A 20,337-nucleotide genomic window follows, 5' to 3' on the forward strand; every position below is an offset into this window, starting at 1 on the left:
TCTCTCTCTCTCTCTCTCTCTCTCTCTCTCTCTCTCTCTCTCTCTCTATTTCTCTCTGACTCTGTATTGCCAAATGCATACACACTCTTACTTGATGCAGGTCTATTAGGAAAAACCGCCAGTACAGGTGAGATTTTGTTAAGTAGAACTAAAAGCAAGATTAAATGTGCAATTAAAAGGTTTTAAAGTCTATTGTTTTTTTTTTTAATTTTTTTCTTTGTTTAGTTGTTAGATATGTGACTATGAATGTTAAGCAAAACAATTTCATTTTAAACGAAGTCATACATATTATTATTGTTATTACTGTTATTATTATTTTCCATAACTTTTTTTTTTTTTTGTTGGATTTCGTCGTACACACTCTTATATGTTTATAAATATAATACATGAAGCTCATGTTATTATTATGTCAATGGTGTGGGAAAAATGTATTTTACTTATGCGTTATTTTCTTCTCTTTTTTTTTTATTTCTTTTTTTGTTAACATTTCATTTAAATGTGACTCTTATATGTGCGTGCGCTTGTGTCTATACATTTGAATTTACGTAACGAATGCTATTTTCATGTTTTATACTCTCGTCAGTGCATAAGCATAAAATTAACTAAAAACCCAGATTTTATTTTTGTTTTATTATTATTTTACGTTCATGAGTGAGTGCCTCGGAGTGTGCGTTTGCATATTTAATGTACGTATGCATGCATGGAAATACAATATTTAGTTTAAAATTGTTAGAAAATTGTGGACAAAATAAAAATATTTAAATGCAAATAAATGTAAAAACGTTTTTGAGAAGAATGGGAAAGTACTCGTATAATATTTACAAAAAAAAAAAAAACAAATATTAAAGATTGAAACGAATTTTAGATAACCTTTCGCCAAATCGATAGTAAATCAAGTTCAGAACATAGTAAGACCTTAGTAAGATGGAATTTCATCTTATATGTTCACTCTATTTATTTAGATGACTAAGGACTTCTGCATATTTCTGGACTAAACATATATCTATATATATATATATATATATATATATATATAAAGAACAATTAGTTTCCTTGTAAGTGAATCATCTGCATACTAACATTCTCAGCGTTTTCGAACTTGTTGAATTGAAATAAAAATACTCTATGCCAAAAGGAAATTCCTTTCATTAGTAGCACTACTCGTCAAAAGTTGTTTTCAATCGCCCGATCCTTTTGAAAAACATATTATGTAGTATGCTTTGCACAACTTGTTCACAATTGTCTCCTACTTCTATTGCTCCCAAATTCTTTCAACGTATTTCAAAGAGAGTTATGTACAATAATGGAAAAGGAAAGGATCATGTCACCAAAATTCTTGCGAATATTGCCAATGCTCAAATTGCTGTCGAAGCTCGTCTTGTTTAAAGATCAGCCGTTAGCAGTCAAACACGAATATCAAACTGGGAAATTATATACAACCGGAAGGAGGCCCATAGTTAAAGGTTTTTTTAGTTTTCTTTTTTTAAACTCTTTCTTCAAGATGCCTGCAAAGAAATCTTGCTTTAAGATAACCTCTAAAAGATCTTCTTCTTGAAAACACATTCTCCATTGTTATAATGCGAGTAATAGCACATTATACGTAACGTAGTTTAAGTTTTAAACCTTAAAGTTATTACATACGTTACACTATTATCGATTAGTTAAAATTATAACTTAATTCCACAGAGTGTTTCTAAATACATCAAGACAAAGTTAATTAGGTTAATTTTTGTGACGAGCCTTTTGAGAAGGAAATAATCGGAACATAATGATAATAAGCTATAAGGAATAAAACGCTTTAAAAGAAAAGAGAACATGACTATATATGGTTTCAATTTAAACCTTTAATTGCAACACGACCCTGGACAGTGGGGTATATGCACTTCAAGGTCATCAAGACAAGTCTTTGAATTGAATTTTGAAAATATTTTTGAACAGAATGAATTCCTTTGATATGTAACAGTTTTATTGCCTATTTTTCGGAGTAAATCATTAAGAAAATATATTCCCTACTTTTTAGCGTCGACCTAGTAATTGTTTAACTTAACTTTTGACATAGTTTTTCTTTTGCTGTGGAAGCAGCTAAAAATCGTCTGAAATTGCTTACAGGCGCTAAGGCAATACCATACAAGAAGAATCTTTATAAGATCCTTGATTGTTCCTATTAGTATAAACTAGAAATGGGCAAAAATGTATTAGCTTTTTTTCAACTTGTTTTGAAGCAATGTGTTATTAATAAATGGAGTTAGGAAATAGTATCTAGAAAACCATACCTGGTTGGTTAAAAACAATCTATAGCTTTCTTTTCACAAACATTGATCACAATAGTTTAGATACAGGGGCAAAAACGCCTTGCTGAAATACAGAGAAGTAAACTCAACGTGATGATATTTAAAATGCAAAAATTTACATCCAAATGACTAAATCATGATTTAGATAAAATAAAAAACTGGATAGAGTAAAAACTGTTAAAAATATTATGCAAAATATGTAGAAGGGTATAGAAAACATATGCATTTATGAACAGTGATTACTTCAGTTTTTATATGAAAAAGCAATAGAAGAATTTAATTTAATATTTTTGTGCATTTTTACTTTAACAATATTTGTATTATAAAGTTAAGTCTCTTATGACCTAAATTAGTAAGATTTATGTTTGAAATTTTCTTCTAATTTTATTTATTAAATTTAATGGAAAAATTACTTTCAAATTTCCTGTTTGTTGATGCAAACAAATTTTAAAGTAGACTTGATTCCCCTATTTCGCCAAAAGTCTTTATTACACTATGTACAAACAGTAGTAATATGAATTCTTCTACTAAATGAACGCTTGAAAAAGCAAACAGAAAATGAGAATAATGTATACGTGCCAGTGAAAGTTTTTCTTGGGCTTTAATTTGAAAAGAATTATTACCCACAATTTTACACACATACTCACACTTGCACATGCCCTCTCACGCACATTGAAAAGGCAATTGTACCCTAAAACAATGTTAGTGTAACTGTAGAACAAATAATGCCATAACATATATTTTAGTCATGTAGGGCGTCCCCTATATATATATATATATATATATATATATGTGTGTATGCTATGGAATAGAGAAGCAACCAATTTCTCTTTTCCTATTTATAATCCAGCTAATAATGACATGGTGCTTGGTCCTAGAAAAGCAAGAAAAAATAAATAAAATATTATTAAAATTGAAAAACTCTTATAAATGCGCTGCTTTCCCTCTACACAACAATATCTCATAAACAATGAACTAAATAAATATGGACAAAACGGGGTATTCTAGTAGAATATAAAATCTTTTTCTTTTTTTTTTTTTTTTTTTTTGCTTTATTACGCTATTATATTTCTATGCTGTCATCTGCATTTGTGTTTTATTTTTTATAATTCTTCTAATAATTCTTGGACTCATTCAATTCAATTGTTGCTTTTGCGCTTCTTTTTTCAAACGTTGAATGTTGATTTAAACAATTCAACTATAGAAATGAATGTACATTTACTATTCCAGCGCATATTGTTTTCAAAGTGAACTTGATTTTATGCTTTGTTGCATGTTCACTATTCTCTGAAGTATAATTTGTTGGTTTTTCTCATTTTTCCTTTCTTTCGCTCTTTGAACATTGTTATTGCATTATGAAATAACGTTAGTTTGAAACATGAAATGCGCAAGTTGTTAAGAAATTCATTAAGTCAATCATCATCATTCTGCTATGAAAAGAAAGAGTATTTCATATAATATTTAAAAACGTTTAAAATTTAAATATTTTTCTCATATTTTCCTCATATGATCGATGCCTTGTTTCGAGGACGTTAAGGTACTTTAGGTTGGAATGCAGTAAAAAGAATGCTTTTATGATGCTTCATGGAAAAAAATTTCATCCTTTATTCACTTTTTTACATGGTAGTGGGTGTGTACACGATACGATAAGAACGTCCCAAATTCGATATAATAGAAAAGTCTTGTGCCATCATTACCTTAACAAGTATGCCCATGAAGAGACAGCATTTGCTTGCTTTCAGATATGAAGTTCATATAAGTTTGAATCTGTTATAAGCTTAAATCTTGAGTCTAGAACGAACTAAGAAAGATTTGAACCAAAATTATTCTTCATGCTGAACGGCAGCAGATGCTTAAAGCCACGCGGGTGTACTTATATTGTTTTTGCTACATATACCAGCTTTGTGCGAAGAACATGACAAGAAATTTTTGATTATCATTTTATTAAGAAAATTAATTCCGTTTTTCGCTGTCACTTAGTTACGTTTGCAATTAACTAGCTACGCTGATCCATTGTCTTTAAGAATGACATTCGAGAAAGTTTATGAGAAAAACTTTATCTGAAGCAAGCTTCAAAAGTTGCTCCTAGCGATAGTAACTTAACATGTATTAAAATATGAAAACAAAAGCTTATTTAATTTTTAGTTAAACTCTCGAATGACTTAACAAATCTTAACATTTAATACGTATAAATATATATATATATGTACATAAGCTTATATATGTTTACGTATACTTGTAGGAATATATACATTATATGCATGATATGCATATGTAAGTGGCATATGTTCTTAAATGCACATGCATAGTGTATTCATTTCTCTTTTCAAACCGACTAAAGAAACACATAAAGTACTCTTTACTTAATTGCACAAGAACGTGTACAGTTACGCGAAATAAATCGTCCCAAATTATTTTATTGAAATTACTTACGAGGAAGATCTAAGAACATTTCGGCTTGTAAAAAAAAAAAGGCTTCACTTTCCTTTAGATTAAAAATGAAATTTCTCCTCACAAAAGATAGTCATTTTAGTTATTTTATTAAAGTCAATCCATTGCTTGCAAGTGTTGTCTGTATGCAATGAGACAATGACAATTTTGATAATAGAATAAGGATTAGTGTGCGAAATTTCTCTCACGAGCGACGTTTATGACGGAGCAGTGCGAATTACTTTCTTATAAGCAAACGTTTCCTTTGATATTTCTTGTTTTTATAGATAGGTAGATAGATTTGTTATGCCGACGGTTTTAGAATCATACATTTACTGTCTGGGTTTGAAGGCTGCCGGATAACTTAAATGGTATGCTCGACTGTATTGAAATTCTACCACGCTTGAGATTTGAACTTGCGACCATTGAGTTGTTGGTCGCGATCCTTTGCGTGCCCGGCTATTCATACGAAATCATTTTCGAAATGAATTTTTTTAAAGCGCGCCTATCTGTCTGTCCATCTTTTTTTCTTATGAACATCCAATAGATATTTTGATGAAATTTGTTACATCGACGTGTTTTGGCCTACGAGCAAACGCTATTAAAAACGGTTGGGATTGGATCACGTTTTCGATCTCTTCCGCCCTTCCACCTTGTCAGCGCTTTATTTACGAAAGTTCTTTTATAAATAACTAAACGGTGCTGAGTATTTATTGCTGGGCCACGATCTGCTGTAGTGTTTTCACCTATGTTTCACTGTAAAGTAGAGAGTACTGCTCGTGCATATTGTGCATGTAATATGAAAGATCTACTGACAGCTATACAAGCTGATAATTTCATTCGCGTAAAAAAATTCAAGTTGTTGATACATGTATAAGTAGGGTGGAGATGTGTAAGTGTTTGGTATAGTATGAGTTTTATTTAATTTAATTCTGAAAGTAAATCTCTTTGCAAGCAAGTGCGCGTACACCGAGTATTTTATATGTTTATCTGCTAAAATGCGTTCAAGTTTCACATGTTCATATATATATATATATATATATATGTATGTATATATTTTGTGCGTATGGTTTATATTTTATTTTACTCCAGGAAATTTTCCTTTAGAAAATGTTTTCTTTACTTCTTGAGATGTATTGTTGTTCGTTATTGCATTCGCGAAACAATTATGTTAAAGGTAAGAATAAGCGTAACAAGGACATATACCTGTACATATCTAAAGCATACATGCTGTTTTTTCTCGAGCTAGAAGTTTAAATCTTGCAAAATTTTCTCAGTTTCAAAGCATAACACGTGACCTAGTTGTTGTTTTATGAACATGAATATGTTTGAAAAAATTTGAGATAGATAAAAAAATTCGTTAACATAACATATGTGTAAATGTTTTCTGTTTTTTTTTTTTTTTTCTTGTTTTCTTCTTTTAAATCTAAGAACAACTAACAAAACAAAATTTATTATTTTAACGCTTGAAATATTCTGGCAAAATATTAAAAAATCAAAAATTTTATTAAAAAAAAAAATGTTGAGGGCTGTTGTGATAAAAACAAAAAAAAAAAAAAAATTGTACAAATATTTTTTTTTGTTTTCTAGGGTCTGATCCGAATCCTTTGGCTTCGGCCTATATGTCAACAGCTGCTGGATTGCCACAATTCAGTAGTGCCGCCTTATCTACTTCACCTTTAGCCAGTGTTGCCTTAAGTACAGCAGCTGCTGCAGCGGCCGGTAAACAAATCGAAGGTAAGCGATTTTATTTTATATATTAAGGGAAAAGTAAATTTAAAAAAAAAAAATTCTTCCTTCCATTTATTTACAAAATTTCCCACGGAGTAAAATAAATAAATAAATATCATATTTAAAACTATTGTGCGATATTCGAATTTTCGAAGTTCTTCGTAAAACTGGCCCAGTTCGAAACTAGTTTGTGAAAAAACACCTTAAAGTTATCTGAATATTTTTGCAAAATGTTTTCAAATTTTCACATTTCTGATAACGAATACTTGACTATTAAAGTATAAGCGATAATATTATCATTGTCGAAGAGCACAAAATTCGACCGTGAAATTATACTGTGCAACTTGGATTTTCTACGGGTAGCTCCTACACCTTGCTATTTAATTATAGCACGTTAAATGAGATAAACGATTAGTTGATCGAAAAAAGGAACACCGATGTATATATATATATAATGCAAGATAATTATTAAGACGTAATATAGAATGATTAAACAATGGTTAAAGACAATCTCTACATGAGTAATGCTAATTTAATTTAGATCGATCAAACTAATCAATCGCAAATTAACCAGAGGTGGATGCGGGACAATGATTAATAGTTGGCATCTGACCGCTTTTAGGCCTTTGCCTATGGCTTCAATAACCTGGAATTTTGTCTCTAAACGTTCGGAAATTGTGGATGAGTAGATTTAATTATATATATGTAGAGGATATAAGTCTGTTCTGCAATGTCCTTTTAAAAAAAATTCGTGTACATTACCGACGTAGCGCGATTTGATAATAAGTGGAGGTCTGCTGAAAGTTACTATTATCAGACACTGTCTGATACTGAACTGAGGTACTATCAGGTCACATGGCATAGGTATCCCTTCTACGATGAAATATAGTAATGGTTCCAAATAATTGCCTTAAACTTTTTTGCGAATTCTTTAGATAACTTTTGCCAAAGCGAGACTAAGCGATTGCTAGCTTTGATTTTGCCCTGCGCTGACAAAAAGACAATGAAATCCTTTAGACAGGGTACCGTATAACTGTCCTTTTATACGGTAATAAAAAAAAAAACATCAGAATGTTCATAAGTCAAATGTGGAAAGTAGAGAATTATTTCCATCGAATATTCCCGCCTTCGCCAACTTAGTTAAAGCCTATTTTTGCATTATAAGCACATTGCAGCATAAGCGAGATCAATTTGCTGCTGTACGCCGAACCTAAACAAGCGAATACTTATAGAATATGGAGCAACAAGGAATTTGTTATGAACAGAATTATAAATCTGAGAGGCCCTCAAAAAGAAAAATTCATAAGGAGCAGCGCTAAGCTGATTACGCCCCGTTTAATAGTCGGTTGAATTGCTCAAAAAGCCAAATAACTGAAAACATTTCCGAAAATAATGTACACACTGTTCATACTGCCAAAGAGATATCTGTGTAGTTTCGAGGCGAAGCAGTCATCGAAACATATTTGCATGTCTTCTTACTGTTTAAGTAGGCAAGCAATTAATTTTTAAATTATCTTTTTCTCATCCTACATCGGATAACGGCTTTAAAGTTGCTCTCGATTAAGGTATTACAATTTATTTATCTTTATATATATCTTTGATAGATAAATGAAAAAATAAAACAAAATTTAAGAGAAATTCATAATCTGCTGATGAGAGATCGTTTGCTTGGATTAAAAAGAAAATCTTGAATGATTCGTTTTATTATTGGAAGGAAACCAATCTTGCTTGGCTAAAGAAAAGTAAAACCAAGAAACTTATAAAACCTAAAAAATAAAAAAAAAATAAAAAAAAGGAAAAAGAAAAAGCAAAAGAAAAGATACCCTGGCAGCAGCGTAAGTGAATTTGAACATGATTTAACGGGAAGCTGCTTATCAATACACACGTCTACATAAAAAGGAAACAAAAACTGTAAAAGAAAACCGGAAAATATATAAATATATATATATATATATATATATATATATGTATGTGTATATATATAGTATGCGGGAGGAAAATAAAAACGATTTAATGCAATTTATACAGCATGCAGGCAGGAAAATACGGATGTGTTTGTTGTTTGCGAGTATAGTATAAGTAAAGCCATCTATCTATGCATATATATATCTTATATATATATATATAAATATAAATGTTCTGTCATTTTGCCTTACACTATATGATATATACACTGAATACGTGGCAGTAGTGTTAATGCTGGTGTTAGCGGTGATGGCATTGGTGGGAACCATGTAAAGATGAAGCTGTTGCTAGAGTTGCAAAAAGATTAAAAACAAGTAAAAATATGAAAATGTCACAAACACGAGCTATTCAATGATATATGCTTATATATATATATATATATATATATATACGGTGTATGAAAGTATATATGCTATATGGATGTATATAAATATATGACAAGACACATGCTCTTCTTATATTGAATGATATATGTACGTAGCTACACGTAACTATGTGAAAGAAGTGTTTTCATTATTAAATGGAAGAAAATATGAAAGAAAAAAAAAGAAAACGAAAATCTGTCAGAGACATTTATGAAAAATAATCAGGGATTTATATAAATATTTTTGCCTTCTCTGCGTTCATGAAGTCACTGACGAGTAAGTAGAGTTAAGTCGAGTATATAGAGCAGATTCCAATATGAGGAAAACCGTTAAAATAATTATTTGGAAACGAACAGTTTTAAATTTCTGTAATTTATTTATTTATCAACATATCGCGTAAATGCATTCATGGAGCGTATAAACAGAAAAAAGCAGACAATATGGGACTATATGTAAGTAAGTTTTGCAGCCATAATGCTACTGAGCGTGAGACAAACAGTTACACAAAATGTGCTCAAGATATTCTCAAGTAATTTAAGAGATCTTTAGACTTTATTCTGGTTTTCTTTCTTTTCGTCTTCTCTCCTCCGCACAGTCGCTAGAATCGCATTCATTTGCCCCGGCTAAGACGGGATTTTTAGTATTTGTATTATATTTACTTCAAACATATATGCGAGCATATGTATGTAAGTATGTATGCGTTTCATTCGTCTATATATATTTGTATATATTGTTGAAGGGCATTGTTGTCTAAGAAAATGGAAAGAGCAGAATGAACTATTAAGAGGGGGGCAGGGAAAAAAGAAGTGGAGATTTTCATGAACTCCTCCACGCGTCTTGAGTGTTGAACCAGAAAAGTGCAATAGTATGCTTTACGGCTGGTACGGATAGAAAGACGTACATTTTCCATATATTTTTTTCTTGTTTTTTTTCCTCATATAATTTTTTTTTCCTCTTGCCTTTGCTGCAAAACAAAACGAAAATGAAAGAAATGCATTCAGACATAGATTGCACTTGTGTGCGGTATGTAGCTCAGGTTTCACAACTAGCAACAGCAGCAGCACGACGACCAGCAATAGCAGTAATTCATCTACTGTATGTCTATCATTTCGGTATAGATAGATGTACGTAAACTTGTCTTTATATATATATATATATATATATATATATATATATCTCATAAAGGAAATACACATACAGACTATAGGAAGTACATTTTTCAACATAACAGGAAGTTTATTTTGTAACACAAGTGAAACTACAATTTTTCTTAAAGGAGAACAGCAAAGAAAATAAACTCTTCAATGTTTTCCTTTTTCAGTAGTAGTAGGAATATGTGGAATGCTTGAGAGAGCATATCGTATCATTTTATATTTGCAACGAGTGCATTCGAGGCTCGCAAATTCTTCTGAGTGCATTGAGGTGATTCTACTTTCCATCACTATATTATGGTGTTTTACGCTGATTTTATTAAAACTTTGCTGCATAGGTTTCTGCTGCTGAGGTTTCTTTTAGAAATGAATTTTTTTACATTTATCTGAAGCTTTTTTGAATAGTTTTGAATAAATTTTTACACCGAAATGAATCAATTAAGCAGAAGCAATGCTTGGTTGCGAATACTGCAGTTTTTATTGCATTTGACTCCATTACAATTTGTTAACCAATTATTATCTTTTATCATCATACGTGCCGTTGTTTACTGACAAAACCTATATATTATGTAATTTATAATACGTATACGAGATGTAACTTGTAAACCAATGGTCGGAATATAATTTTAAGACATTTCGTTTGAGTGCTGGTGCTGTCCGAAAATCGTATGAGTCTGTTAACATTATTGAGATATAAGTGACGGTCAGAAGATTTACATATGTCTTTGCGGGGGACCTTTGTTTACTTCGTTTGTGTTCTCGGGGAAGAGTTTGCAAATAAACGCAAAAAATAACCCAAGTAGACGCCCAAGTTACTCCCTAATGATTTGTAAAGAATAAAGTTTCGGTCTCCGGCGGCGCAAGAGATTCTTCTCACAAGAAAATTTGTACTTGTCGCGCTTCATTGACGTCTGCATCTGTGTCACATTACGAATATCCTTACGCTCATCGTCCTTACCAAATTATTGGCTGAGGTGATTTCACCCAATTCTCATGTGTATAAACTTACTTCTCTCTTCTCGGATCAGTTTATTTCATATGTTTATCTGTAGCTTTATTCAATTTTGTGCCTTATAATGGCTTTCACAAGGTTCTTTTCCCGGTTTACCCAACGACTTTGACGGCGACACGAAGATTTTGTAACTCTGCTGCTACTAACAGCGAAAAAATTCTTTTTTTTATTATTTTCTCATATCTTACCAACCGAGTGTTTTTACGCTTCCAGCAGCAAGAAGAAGTTAAGAACTCTTCTCTCTCGGTTAAGCGAATCCGCTTTGCCGATTGTGTTAAGTTAAAGACGTTGAAATAAACAACTTCGAACCAGTGGCCATCCCTGACTTTTCGCTAATTTCGTAGATCAGGTCAGGCGGTAAACCAAGCTAGTCTTATACTAAATCCTAAAAGTGCGTAAAAATTACTTATCTAACTTTAAATCTACATGTCAGATGCTTAATTTTCAATAGAAATAGAACTAACTAACTGTCCGTGAGACTTGGATTTTTTACTAAGACTGCTAGGCCTAATGTGTTCTCAAATAATGTTGGGATTATATTGAGATGTGGAAGATACTGTAGTACGTATTATGGCTAAGGTAGCTAACGTAGGGAAGTTTACTATAAATTTTGTTATCAAAACAAAAACCATCAGAGTGAATTATTGTGAGGATGACTTTTCATTTCACCTAAATGGATCCACCTTATTTTTCGTTACCATAAAGCAATTTTATTGAATGTCGAACTGCATCTAATATGAAGCATATTTAAATTTTAAGCATTGTCCCAGTTTGCAATATGAGGGAAAATTATTTAATTGTTGAGCCTTAAACTTAATCAGCATAACTTTCCTTTTGCGAATACAGTCACATGGTCCCTAAATGATGACTTTGACAAATCATTAAACACGTGGACATAACTAAATCGAATTTATTATTAATGATCACTCGAGAAGACGGTATATTTTTGCTCTTGAGTACCTAAATTATTAAAAAAACTTAAGCTCAATAGAGGAAAAGTTTGCGTCACTTCAGAGAAGTTAAATGTAGGCCTGGATATATGCGCAAGCGTTATACTAATACTTAAAGAAATTTTTTGTGATCTACGATCACGTAAAGCTGCTACGTGCCATTGTGTATAATCATAGTAGAATCCTTATATATTTCATTTATATTAAATCCTTACCACCGTTATGAACTCCTTTCATTTCTCGACTGATTTCATTTTTCATCAAGATTAACACGCCTTCTTAGTATTCCTAAGATTCATCACGGCCTGGATCCTATAGACTTCAAGAGAACAATATCAAAATAATCACTAGTTCTTCTAAACCCATATGTTTAATTAAAAAGTTTTTTCCGTTTCTGGAAGATTCGCTTGCTAAGCTATTATACGTTAAATAATACGTTAAAAAAGAAGCTCAAAATCAAACGTCGCATCAACCCAAACAGCATTTTTTTGGGTTTTAAAAACATTGTTATACTTTACTCAATATTCAACCATACCATAATACGCATTTGCAGGGTTAAAGGAAAAATGAAAGAGTTGTAAGGATCGATTTTGCGTTCCAAATTTTCCATTCTAACAAAGGAAGCGTGGCTGGCAATTTTTATGGTAACACAAATCATGCAATACAGATAGACAATAAGTCTTTTTCTAAGTTGCAGGTTATCCACTAGCATTTTTAAAATCAAGATTGAGGTGAGACTTGGCTGGATTTATTCGCTAAGAATATGCGAATTGTTGACAACGACAATAAAGCAAAATACATTCAGAGCACATTAGCGTTAACTTAAAACTAATCTTCTGCTCCCTTCCCGCTGTTCTCAGCGTATATTACGCCTTCTGACTAACGGTGGTTAAAATCGATGACCGATTGTTATATCTAGAGCAAATTTGAGAAAGGATTATATTGTTTATGAATCCAATCCTCGCACCATTAGTACGTAGTTTGTCTGAAACTTACAGTTCTATCGATTAACTCTTCTTTATTGCCTTGTTTTGCAAGCTTAAAATTCTTATTTGCAGATTTTTTTAAGAGCAACGGATAGCTTAATTACTTTAAATGAGCTTAGTGCGACAACATTCCTTTTCTATCTACTCGTAAGTTAATATGAAAATAAAACGAATTGTAGATAATAATCTCTTTAATCTCAGTTTCTTTTCAATGAAAATCATTTCAAAACGGAAAGTGTAAGTGACTCGTGTTATGTTTATGCTGTTAAGAGAGCTCTCAGAAACTCTACGACTAAAGAATATTTCGTCTTTTTCTTTTACTACCTATCCACTCCTAGATATAATCGATCACATCTTTTACGTAATCCTATTGCCTAAGTTACACTATTACCTCATAGTTTTTCGCTCTGTCCAATTTCGAATATTACGTAGCTAAGCTCTAAGACTTTATGCCCTTTTTTTCTCCAAGTACCGTGTATCCAAAATACGGAGTTTTTCTATTTTTAACATACTTTGGTAGCTCACGCTCAGAGTTTATTTTTCTCAGGACTTCAACATTGGATAAGCGACCTGTCCAGACGAAGCTTTCTAGCCCGTTCATTGTACTGATTGTTAATACCCATGATTCCATCACACAAGAGTACCGACAAGATTACAATGCATTTCGTGAAATGAAAGCGAAACTCATTTTCCATTTTACTAGAATTTCTTGATATTTCCTGTAAACTGACTTAGCCACGTTTATTCTCCGTTTTATTTCCACGTCGGCGTCCCTGTGTTCGTGTAAGATGTACATAAGGTATACAAACTTGGCAAGCCTTTGCTTGCATATGAACTTTTCGCTTGGCTTACGATCGTAAAATTGGTTTCGGAAACCAAACTGAGTACGACCAAGCGATGATTCGCGTTTACCATAGAGTCTTTGTTTGAAGCCTTCTTAATGAATATTTTCAAAACATGATTCGCTAGAGATCCTGTAATCCTGACAATTTCCTGGCATTATGTTTTCCTTTCGAATTGTGATGAATGATGATTTTAACCAGCGGTCAGGGTAAATGTCTGTGTCGTAGTTCGTATTAAATAATCTATGTAGGATATCTTGACTATCATCATTTACCAATTTTTATAATCTCTATACAAATGATATAATAATAATAATAATATAATAACAATAACAATAACAATAATAATAATAATAATAATAATAATACGATAATAACACATATCCGAATGCAATCTCTTTTTGATTTTCACTATACTCGTTTTATTACACAAAACGACAAAGTGGTGTAGTTCCTCAAGTGTAGTATTTTATATAGTTTTTCAGCAAAAGCGTAAATTCTTTCTGTATTTTTATTATTGATTTTTTAAGTTTTTAATATACTTTGTTTTATTGGACTTTTTATGGCCACAAACATGGAAAGGCAAGCATAGGCACACATCTCTATATATATCTCTAGTACAAAGAGATGCTAGCAGTGCATAAATATTGATATAAAACATAAATTGTGCTTTAGTTTTGGTCTTTCAAGCATTTTCTGGCTGTGTGTATTCCCCGAAAGTGAGAGTGAATGTATAAAAAATTCTCTTACATGTTGTGTCTTCCGTACAATGTAGGTCAATGCTGGTTATAATGGCTTTAAGGCCTTTACCAAATAAACACAAACGCATTCAATTGGGTTGAATTTAAACTGCAAAACTTTTCATATCTAAAATAAATATATATAAAAGAGAATATATTTAATAGGAGGAGGAAGGAGAACGAAATATATATAAGTAAAAATTGTATATTGAAAAATGTAAAGTAAAATGGTACCCCATTTTATCAAAGGGGGGAGGAATGAATAGTTTTGTATAAAAGTTGATATAATTGATATGTGCGTATTGAGATATTTTCAATAGCTTTAAAGGCAATTAATCATTCAATTACACAAATAGACGAAACAAAACACACATGAGCGTTATAAATGATTTACGAGTGATGGGCGGGCGTTCACGTACATACGCATCTATATCAAAATACAAAAGTGTGCAAGAAGAGTATGCTTTGATATCATCTAAACATACCTGCAAATAATTGCGTCTATATATATATATTTGTATATATATATATATAGTTGTATATATTGGTTTATTTCTAGTCTATTGCATATATTTCGCTCTATTGAAATCTAATCCTTTATAATGTGCCCGAGTAGTATTCTCTCTTGACTTTTGAAAACAAAAGCTTATGTGTCAGGTTGGTTTATGTAATTCATAGGCGTACGCGTGTATGCATCTATGCGAAGGTGTCGTTGTTTACAAGCACATATCTAAGAGAATGGGATGTGTTTTCTTCCATAGCTTTTACTTTACTATAAGAATAAGAATAAAGTATGAGAAAGCAATATTTGTGTTAAAACATCAATAAATTTATTATTAGATTCTTGTGGAAAATACATATATACATATATATGTCTAATGCAATAGATGTAAGCGGTTGCAGGGTATACTACATATTAAATAAAATAATTGAAATGTTTTTCAGTAAAATGGAAATCAATCAAAATATCTATAAAATTGTTGTTCGACCGCATATGCATACATACCGTCGTGAACATTAAATTGCAACGACGGCGAACGACAAATGATTTGTCAAAAGGTGTTTTCAATGATAAAATGCAACAGAATTCAATCAATAATGGGAGATATGCTTAACACCGGTTATGCATTATAAATAACATAAGCATATATGCGTTTGCTTGTATGTGTATTTGTTATTGAGAATTTGTGCATTATGCAGACAATGATTTTGTGGTTTATCTGCCTATACACGCCGGTGATGCCTGTTACGATAATGTTATGAACGTTAGTGCTTAAGTGTTGATGGCCTGCTTGCTCGAGCGGTAATAATATCTATCTGCTTATGTATATACATTTACGGACGTATGCAATACCTTTTGTTGGCCTTTTGTGTGATAACAGTATCATTCACGAACATAATGTATTTGTTATTTGTATAGACGCAAATTCAATTAAATTAGTCGAACTTTACGGAACGAATCATGCATGAAATAACGTAGTGAGTGACGTAGAGGAAAGGGAGTATTTTTTTTTTTCTTTTTTTCTTTTTGTTTAATGTATAAAAGAAATGAGGTTTGCTTAACAAGCAATTGTTTTTAATCTAGGGAACAATAATTGCAACATTCAGATCAGAGCAAACCAGAGAACGGCCGTACCAGACTCTTTCATTCTTCGCGTTCATTGCACAAACCAATCATACGGTGAACGATAAAAATTATGTCTACAACAGTCTACGAAACTTATCCATTTTGCAATACCTATGATGATTATATAATTCTTTCAATATTTTAATATACTTCTCGTTCCGTTTTGGTTCCGTCTTTATTATACGGTACAGTTCGTACTGTTTTGCTCAAAAGGTAAGACGAATTTAATTTTATCTTTTCTAAATCTATTTATGATTCCAAATCTATTTTGTCGCCTTCGAAATAATTCCCTTCAGACATTATACGCTTCTACCAACGTTTTTTCTAATGCTCGAAATAGTCGAGTTCCGTAATGGCCTTCAAAGCTTTCTGCCATTCAGCTTGTATCTCTTCAATTGAGTCAAAACCTTGTCCCCAGTGTGGTCTTTTGAGTTTAGGGAATAGCTAGAAGTTACTAGAGGTTTAATCGGGTGAAAACGGTAGTTGTCGAACAATGTGTGTTGAATTGCTAAAAAAGTGGTCTCGAAGAACCATTGCAGTGCTGGATGGCGCGTTATCGGCATGCAAACACCAAGAGTTTTCTTTCCACAATTCCGGCCTCTTTTTGCAAATAGCTTCACGCAAACGGCGCATAACACTCAAATAATATTCCTTTTTAACAATCCGGCCCCGCGGAAGAAATTCACAATGGATAAAACTGCGATAAACGAAGAAAAATGTTAACATCATCTTGATTTTTGAGCGACTTCGCGGCGGTTTTTCGATCTTGGCTCAACTTTTGCATGATATTCGCTCCTTTGGACGCTTGTTTCCAGGCCGTATGCGTAGACTCAAGTCTTTAATGCGTTTCATTGCCAGTTAATAGTTAGATACCATCTCTTAACAGATTTGAACGCGACGCTCTTTTTCAAAGAAATTGAATCCGTTTAGTAGCAATTGTACTCCAGGCCGAAAATAAACCCTAAATTATTGTCGACTAACCTGTTTGATCAGCGTCACAGTGTTATATTTGGTATAGGGTATATTAAGTGCGTGTGAATGTATATGTCAGTTCCGGTGGGACTACAGTTAGACTATCGTTTATAACGTACGATTTACCATCATTGTCCGAAGCAATTTAAGCTTGTCGGTGTGTGTCTTTATTCACTTTCTTGGACAAGCTACACGACGCAAGCTTCGAGATATTAGTAGTAGCAGTATTAGTAGCAGAAGTTAGTGAGAGAGTGTTAAGGCGGTGTTAAACGCTTAAATGAGGCAAGTTTTTGAATCTTTTGCCATATAATCGTTCCTACGAAAAGCAAGAATTTTTGTAGCAGGGAACTTTAATACCTCTCTTTGAGAAGAATTAATTCATAGCATTAAGTTTTCATAAGTGATTTGTAACAACTTTGCCATATACGTTATTTTCTGGAACCCATTCCACATAAAATTTTCTAGAAAAAGTAAATCTTTATATATTTACCCCATTATAATGAAAATAGAATAATAAGGCATTTGAGTACATCAGAGCCACTTCAGGTATGGCTTAAGACGCTCTCCCGTATATACGGGCTCATATTATAGAAGTATGCCTTGATATGAAGATAATGTGTAATGCTTGGCATTTTATTATGATAATAAATAAATTCTAATAATCCATAGGTAAGGTACTGAATAGCGGCCATTGCTTGAATGTAATCTTTACTGGTTTTTAATTACTAATTTAATTGCTCTATTTTTCCCTTCTATTCATGTCAAATCAATTTTATATCCCATTCGCGATGGGTAAAAAGAGCCAATCACAACAAGTCAAGTAACAATTAGCAAAGCATATATATTGGCGAAGAGCAATTAATTTAACTTCTTGTTAAAGGTGTCAATTAAAAAAAATCTTTTTTTAGTAAACTTTTCATAAAAACAACCAAAACAAATTAAAAGTGGGTGTACGAAAATCACAAATTGTGAAAAGTATATGAAAAAATGAAAGAACGTTTTCGCATCAGCATCACCTCGACGTCATGTCAGTTGATAGAGTAAAATTACAAATTTAAAATACTTAAGAAGCTAGTAGTGAACAAAATTACCAAAAAATATTGTCTGTCGATATATAAGCGTTATATTAGGCATTAGAAGAAACCTTAAGAAAACAATATAACGAGCAAAAGGAACTAAAGTTGAATATTAACTCCGTGCGGGTCTTCTGGGGAGATCGGTAATGATCATTTTTAAATCGAAATTTCGATATCGATATAGGAGCTGTTTGTTTTGAAAGTGGGGCGTGCAGTTCTGTTTTTTGATAAGGGAGAATATTGATAGATTTGCATTTCAATAAATTTAATACTCATAGATGCATAGACACATGCATTTTGTAATTTTGCGGTATTAGATAAGGAAAGCTTATTATCGAATAATGTTTACAGTGTTGGCTAAAAAAAAATGTAACTTTTATTACACCTAATTTATAGACTGGGTTTAGCATCAGAATGAATGATATGGTGGTAGTCGTTAACTAAAGGGATAAATAATTCAATTGTGTCAACCTTTTTTCAATATTTAAAAGTCAGAACATAATAACGGGCTGTGGTCTACCATCACATACCTTACATCACTTCCCTTAAGAGGAGAAACGACTGCAATATTTTGGGGATAGAAGGAAAGGTAGTAAAATAATAATTTTTGAGGAGATTATGAACCGTAGCTCAAGGTAAAAGAAAAGAGAATTATTTCGGAAAAATATTAAAAATTGGCAACACTGCAGCCAGCTATTCTCTAGGGGCAATTTGGTGGAAGCATAGAAAGGTGTAGAACTGCTCTTGGCCTCCTATCTATTTGAGGATTGCCTCGATGAAGCTACACAAATATATATATCTTTTTTGGAAATGCTCTTAAATGTAAGCTACTTTTCAAAACAGGAAAGCCAAAAAAAAAACTATATATATATATGTATATATATTAGTATATATATGCACTTTATATTTATCCTGCTGAACAATGCAAAGAGTTTAATGACGCTTCGTTCATTTTGCGAAATTGAAAATAATTGCAATAAAAAAATTTATAGATTAAAATCATAATTGTTAGCTACGTAGTTATGCACTAATTGAAAAGTCGACTGAAAAAGCACCAGTCTGTCAAATTATTCCCTCAATTAACTAATAAAATGAAAGAAATTTAACCGAACATAATGCTGTGTACAATGCTTTGCTGCACAAGCTCACCTCAAACGGACTTTGTCAATAAACTAATAATATTTTTATTGAAACCATAAAACTATTTTACCACGAAAATAAACAAATTGCAATAAATCTAAAAATGTGCAAAAAACCGAATGCTTATCCAACACACCACAGCCAATGAGTATATTAGTTTCACTCTAGAACTTGATACGTGCTTTCAGAAGTACGCATCTAAAATAAATATGTATGTTTTTGATATATATATATACATATATATATATCTATCCGAGTTTTACTTAAAGAAATTTCTGTGTTATACTATATATATATATATATATATATATATTTTCTTCCAAATCTCACGCTTTTACATGTGGCACTTATGGTGACCACAGGTCACAGATTTCGTTCGTTTCTTTTTTCGAAAGATTAGAAAAAAAAAGGAGAGAATTGAACATAAAGTTCCAATGTGAAGGGAGTAAACTATTTTTGGCAACAACTGACAGCTGAATATGAAGATACAGGAAAAAGTTGAGCCAAAACGCTAGAGCCTTAAAAGGTCAAGAAATGGAAAATTGTCGAAGAGCAAGCAATATCGAAATGAACAATATATTTTGTTGTTGTTCTACAATCTCTTTCTACTAAAAACACCGCTTCCAAGAATTCTCTCAAGAAGCTTTTGCCGATTTTTTGCGGCTTTCCGCTTTTCAATCGATAGAGGAAGATTGACAAAAAAAATCCCCATGTCATTTCGAATATTGCTCGCAAAGCGTCCAATTCACTTAAATCAAAAAAAAAAAAAAAAAACCGATGGAACGTAAAGTTCTCCTTATAATGTTAAAGCAACATAGGTTCTAAACGGGACACCCTTAAGCAACGTTTTTATGCAAAAATTCAAGGTGTAACGAGTATCCCGTAGTCGTTGCAAAGCGTATATAATTTTCATATTTGTTTATAAACGTTTCCGGCAGAAATGAGCATAAAACCCCTGGAAAAGCAGATGTGACCAAATACGTAAAAAACAATCAACAAACAAAAGCTATCAAAAACATATATAAAAACGTATAAAATTTATAAAAAAAATTTTTTATG

General features: G+C 31.9%; 1 protein-coding gene across 4 annotated transcripts in view; it reads left to right on the forward strand.

The window, feature by feature from the left end:
• The window catches only part of LOC119635547 (CUGBP Elav-like family member 2), a 119,015-nt gene that overhangs the window by 96,551 nt on the left and 2,127 nt on the right, over positions 1-20,337 (forward strand). For 2 of the 4 annotated variants that reach the window (XM_038030396.1, XM_038030398.1), the window contains exons 8-9: positions 101-127; positions 6,312-6,458. In XM_038030396.1, the coding sequence (XP_037886324.1) occupies positions 101-127; positions 6,312-6,458 (174 nt within the window). The remainder of the gene's footprint in view (positions 1-100; positions 128-6,311; positions 6,459-20,337) is intronic. The other 2 variants (XM_038030397.1, XM_038030399.1) reach the window with 1 other exon arrangement.

Source organism: Glossina fuscipes, unplaced genomic scaffold (genome assembly GCF_014805625.2).
Source record: "Glossina fuscipes isolate IAEA_lab_2018 unplaced genomic scaffold, Yale_Gfus_2 26, whole genome shotgun sequence".
NCBI classification, from domain to species: Eukaryota; Metazoa; Arthropoda; class Insecta; order Diptera; family Glossinidae; genus Glossina; species Glossina fuscipes.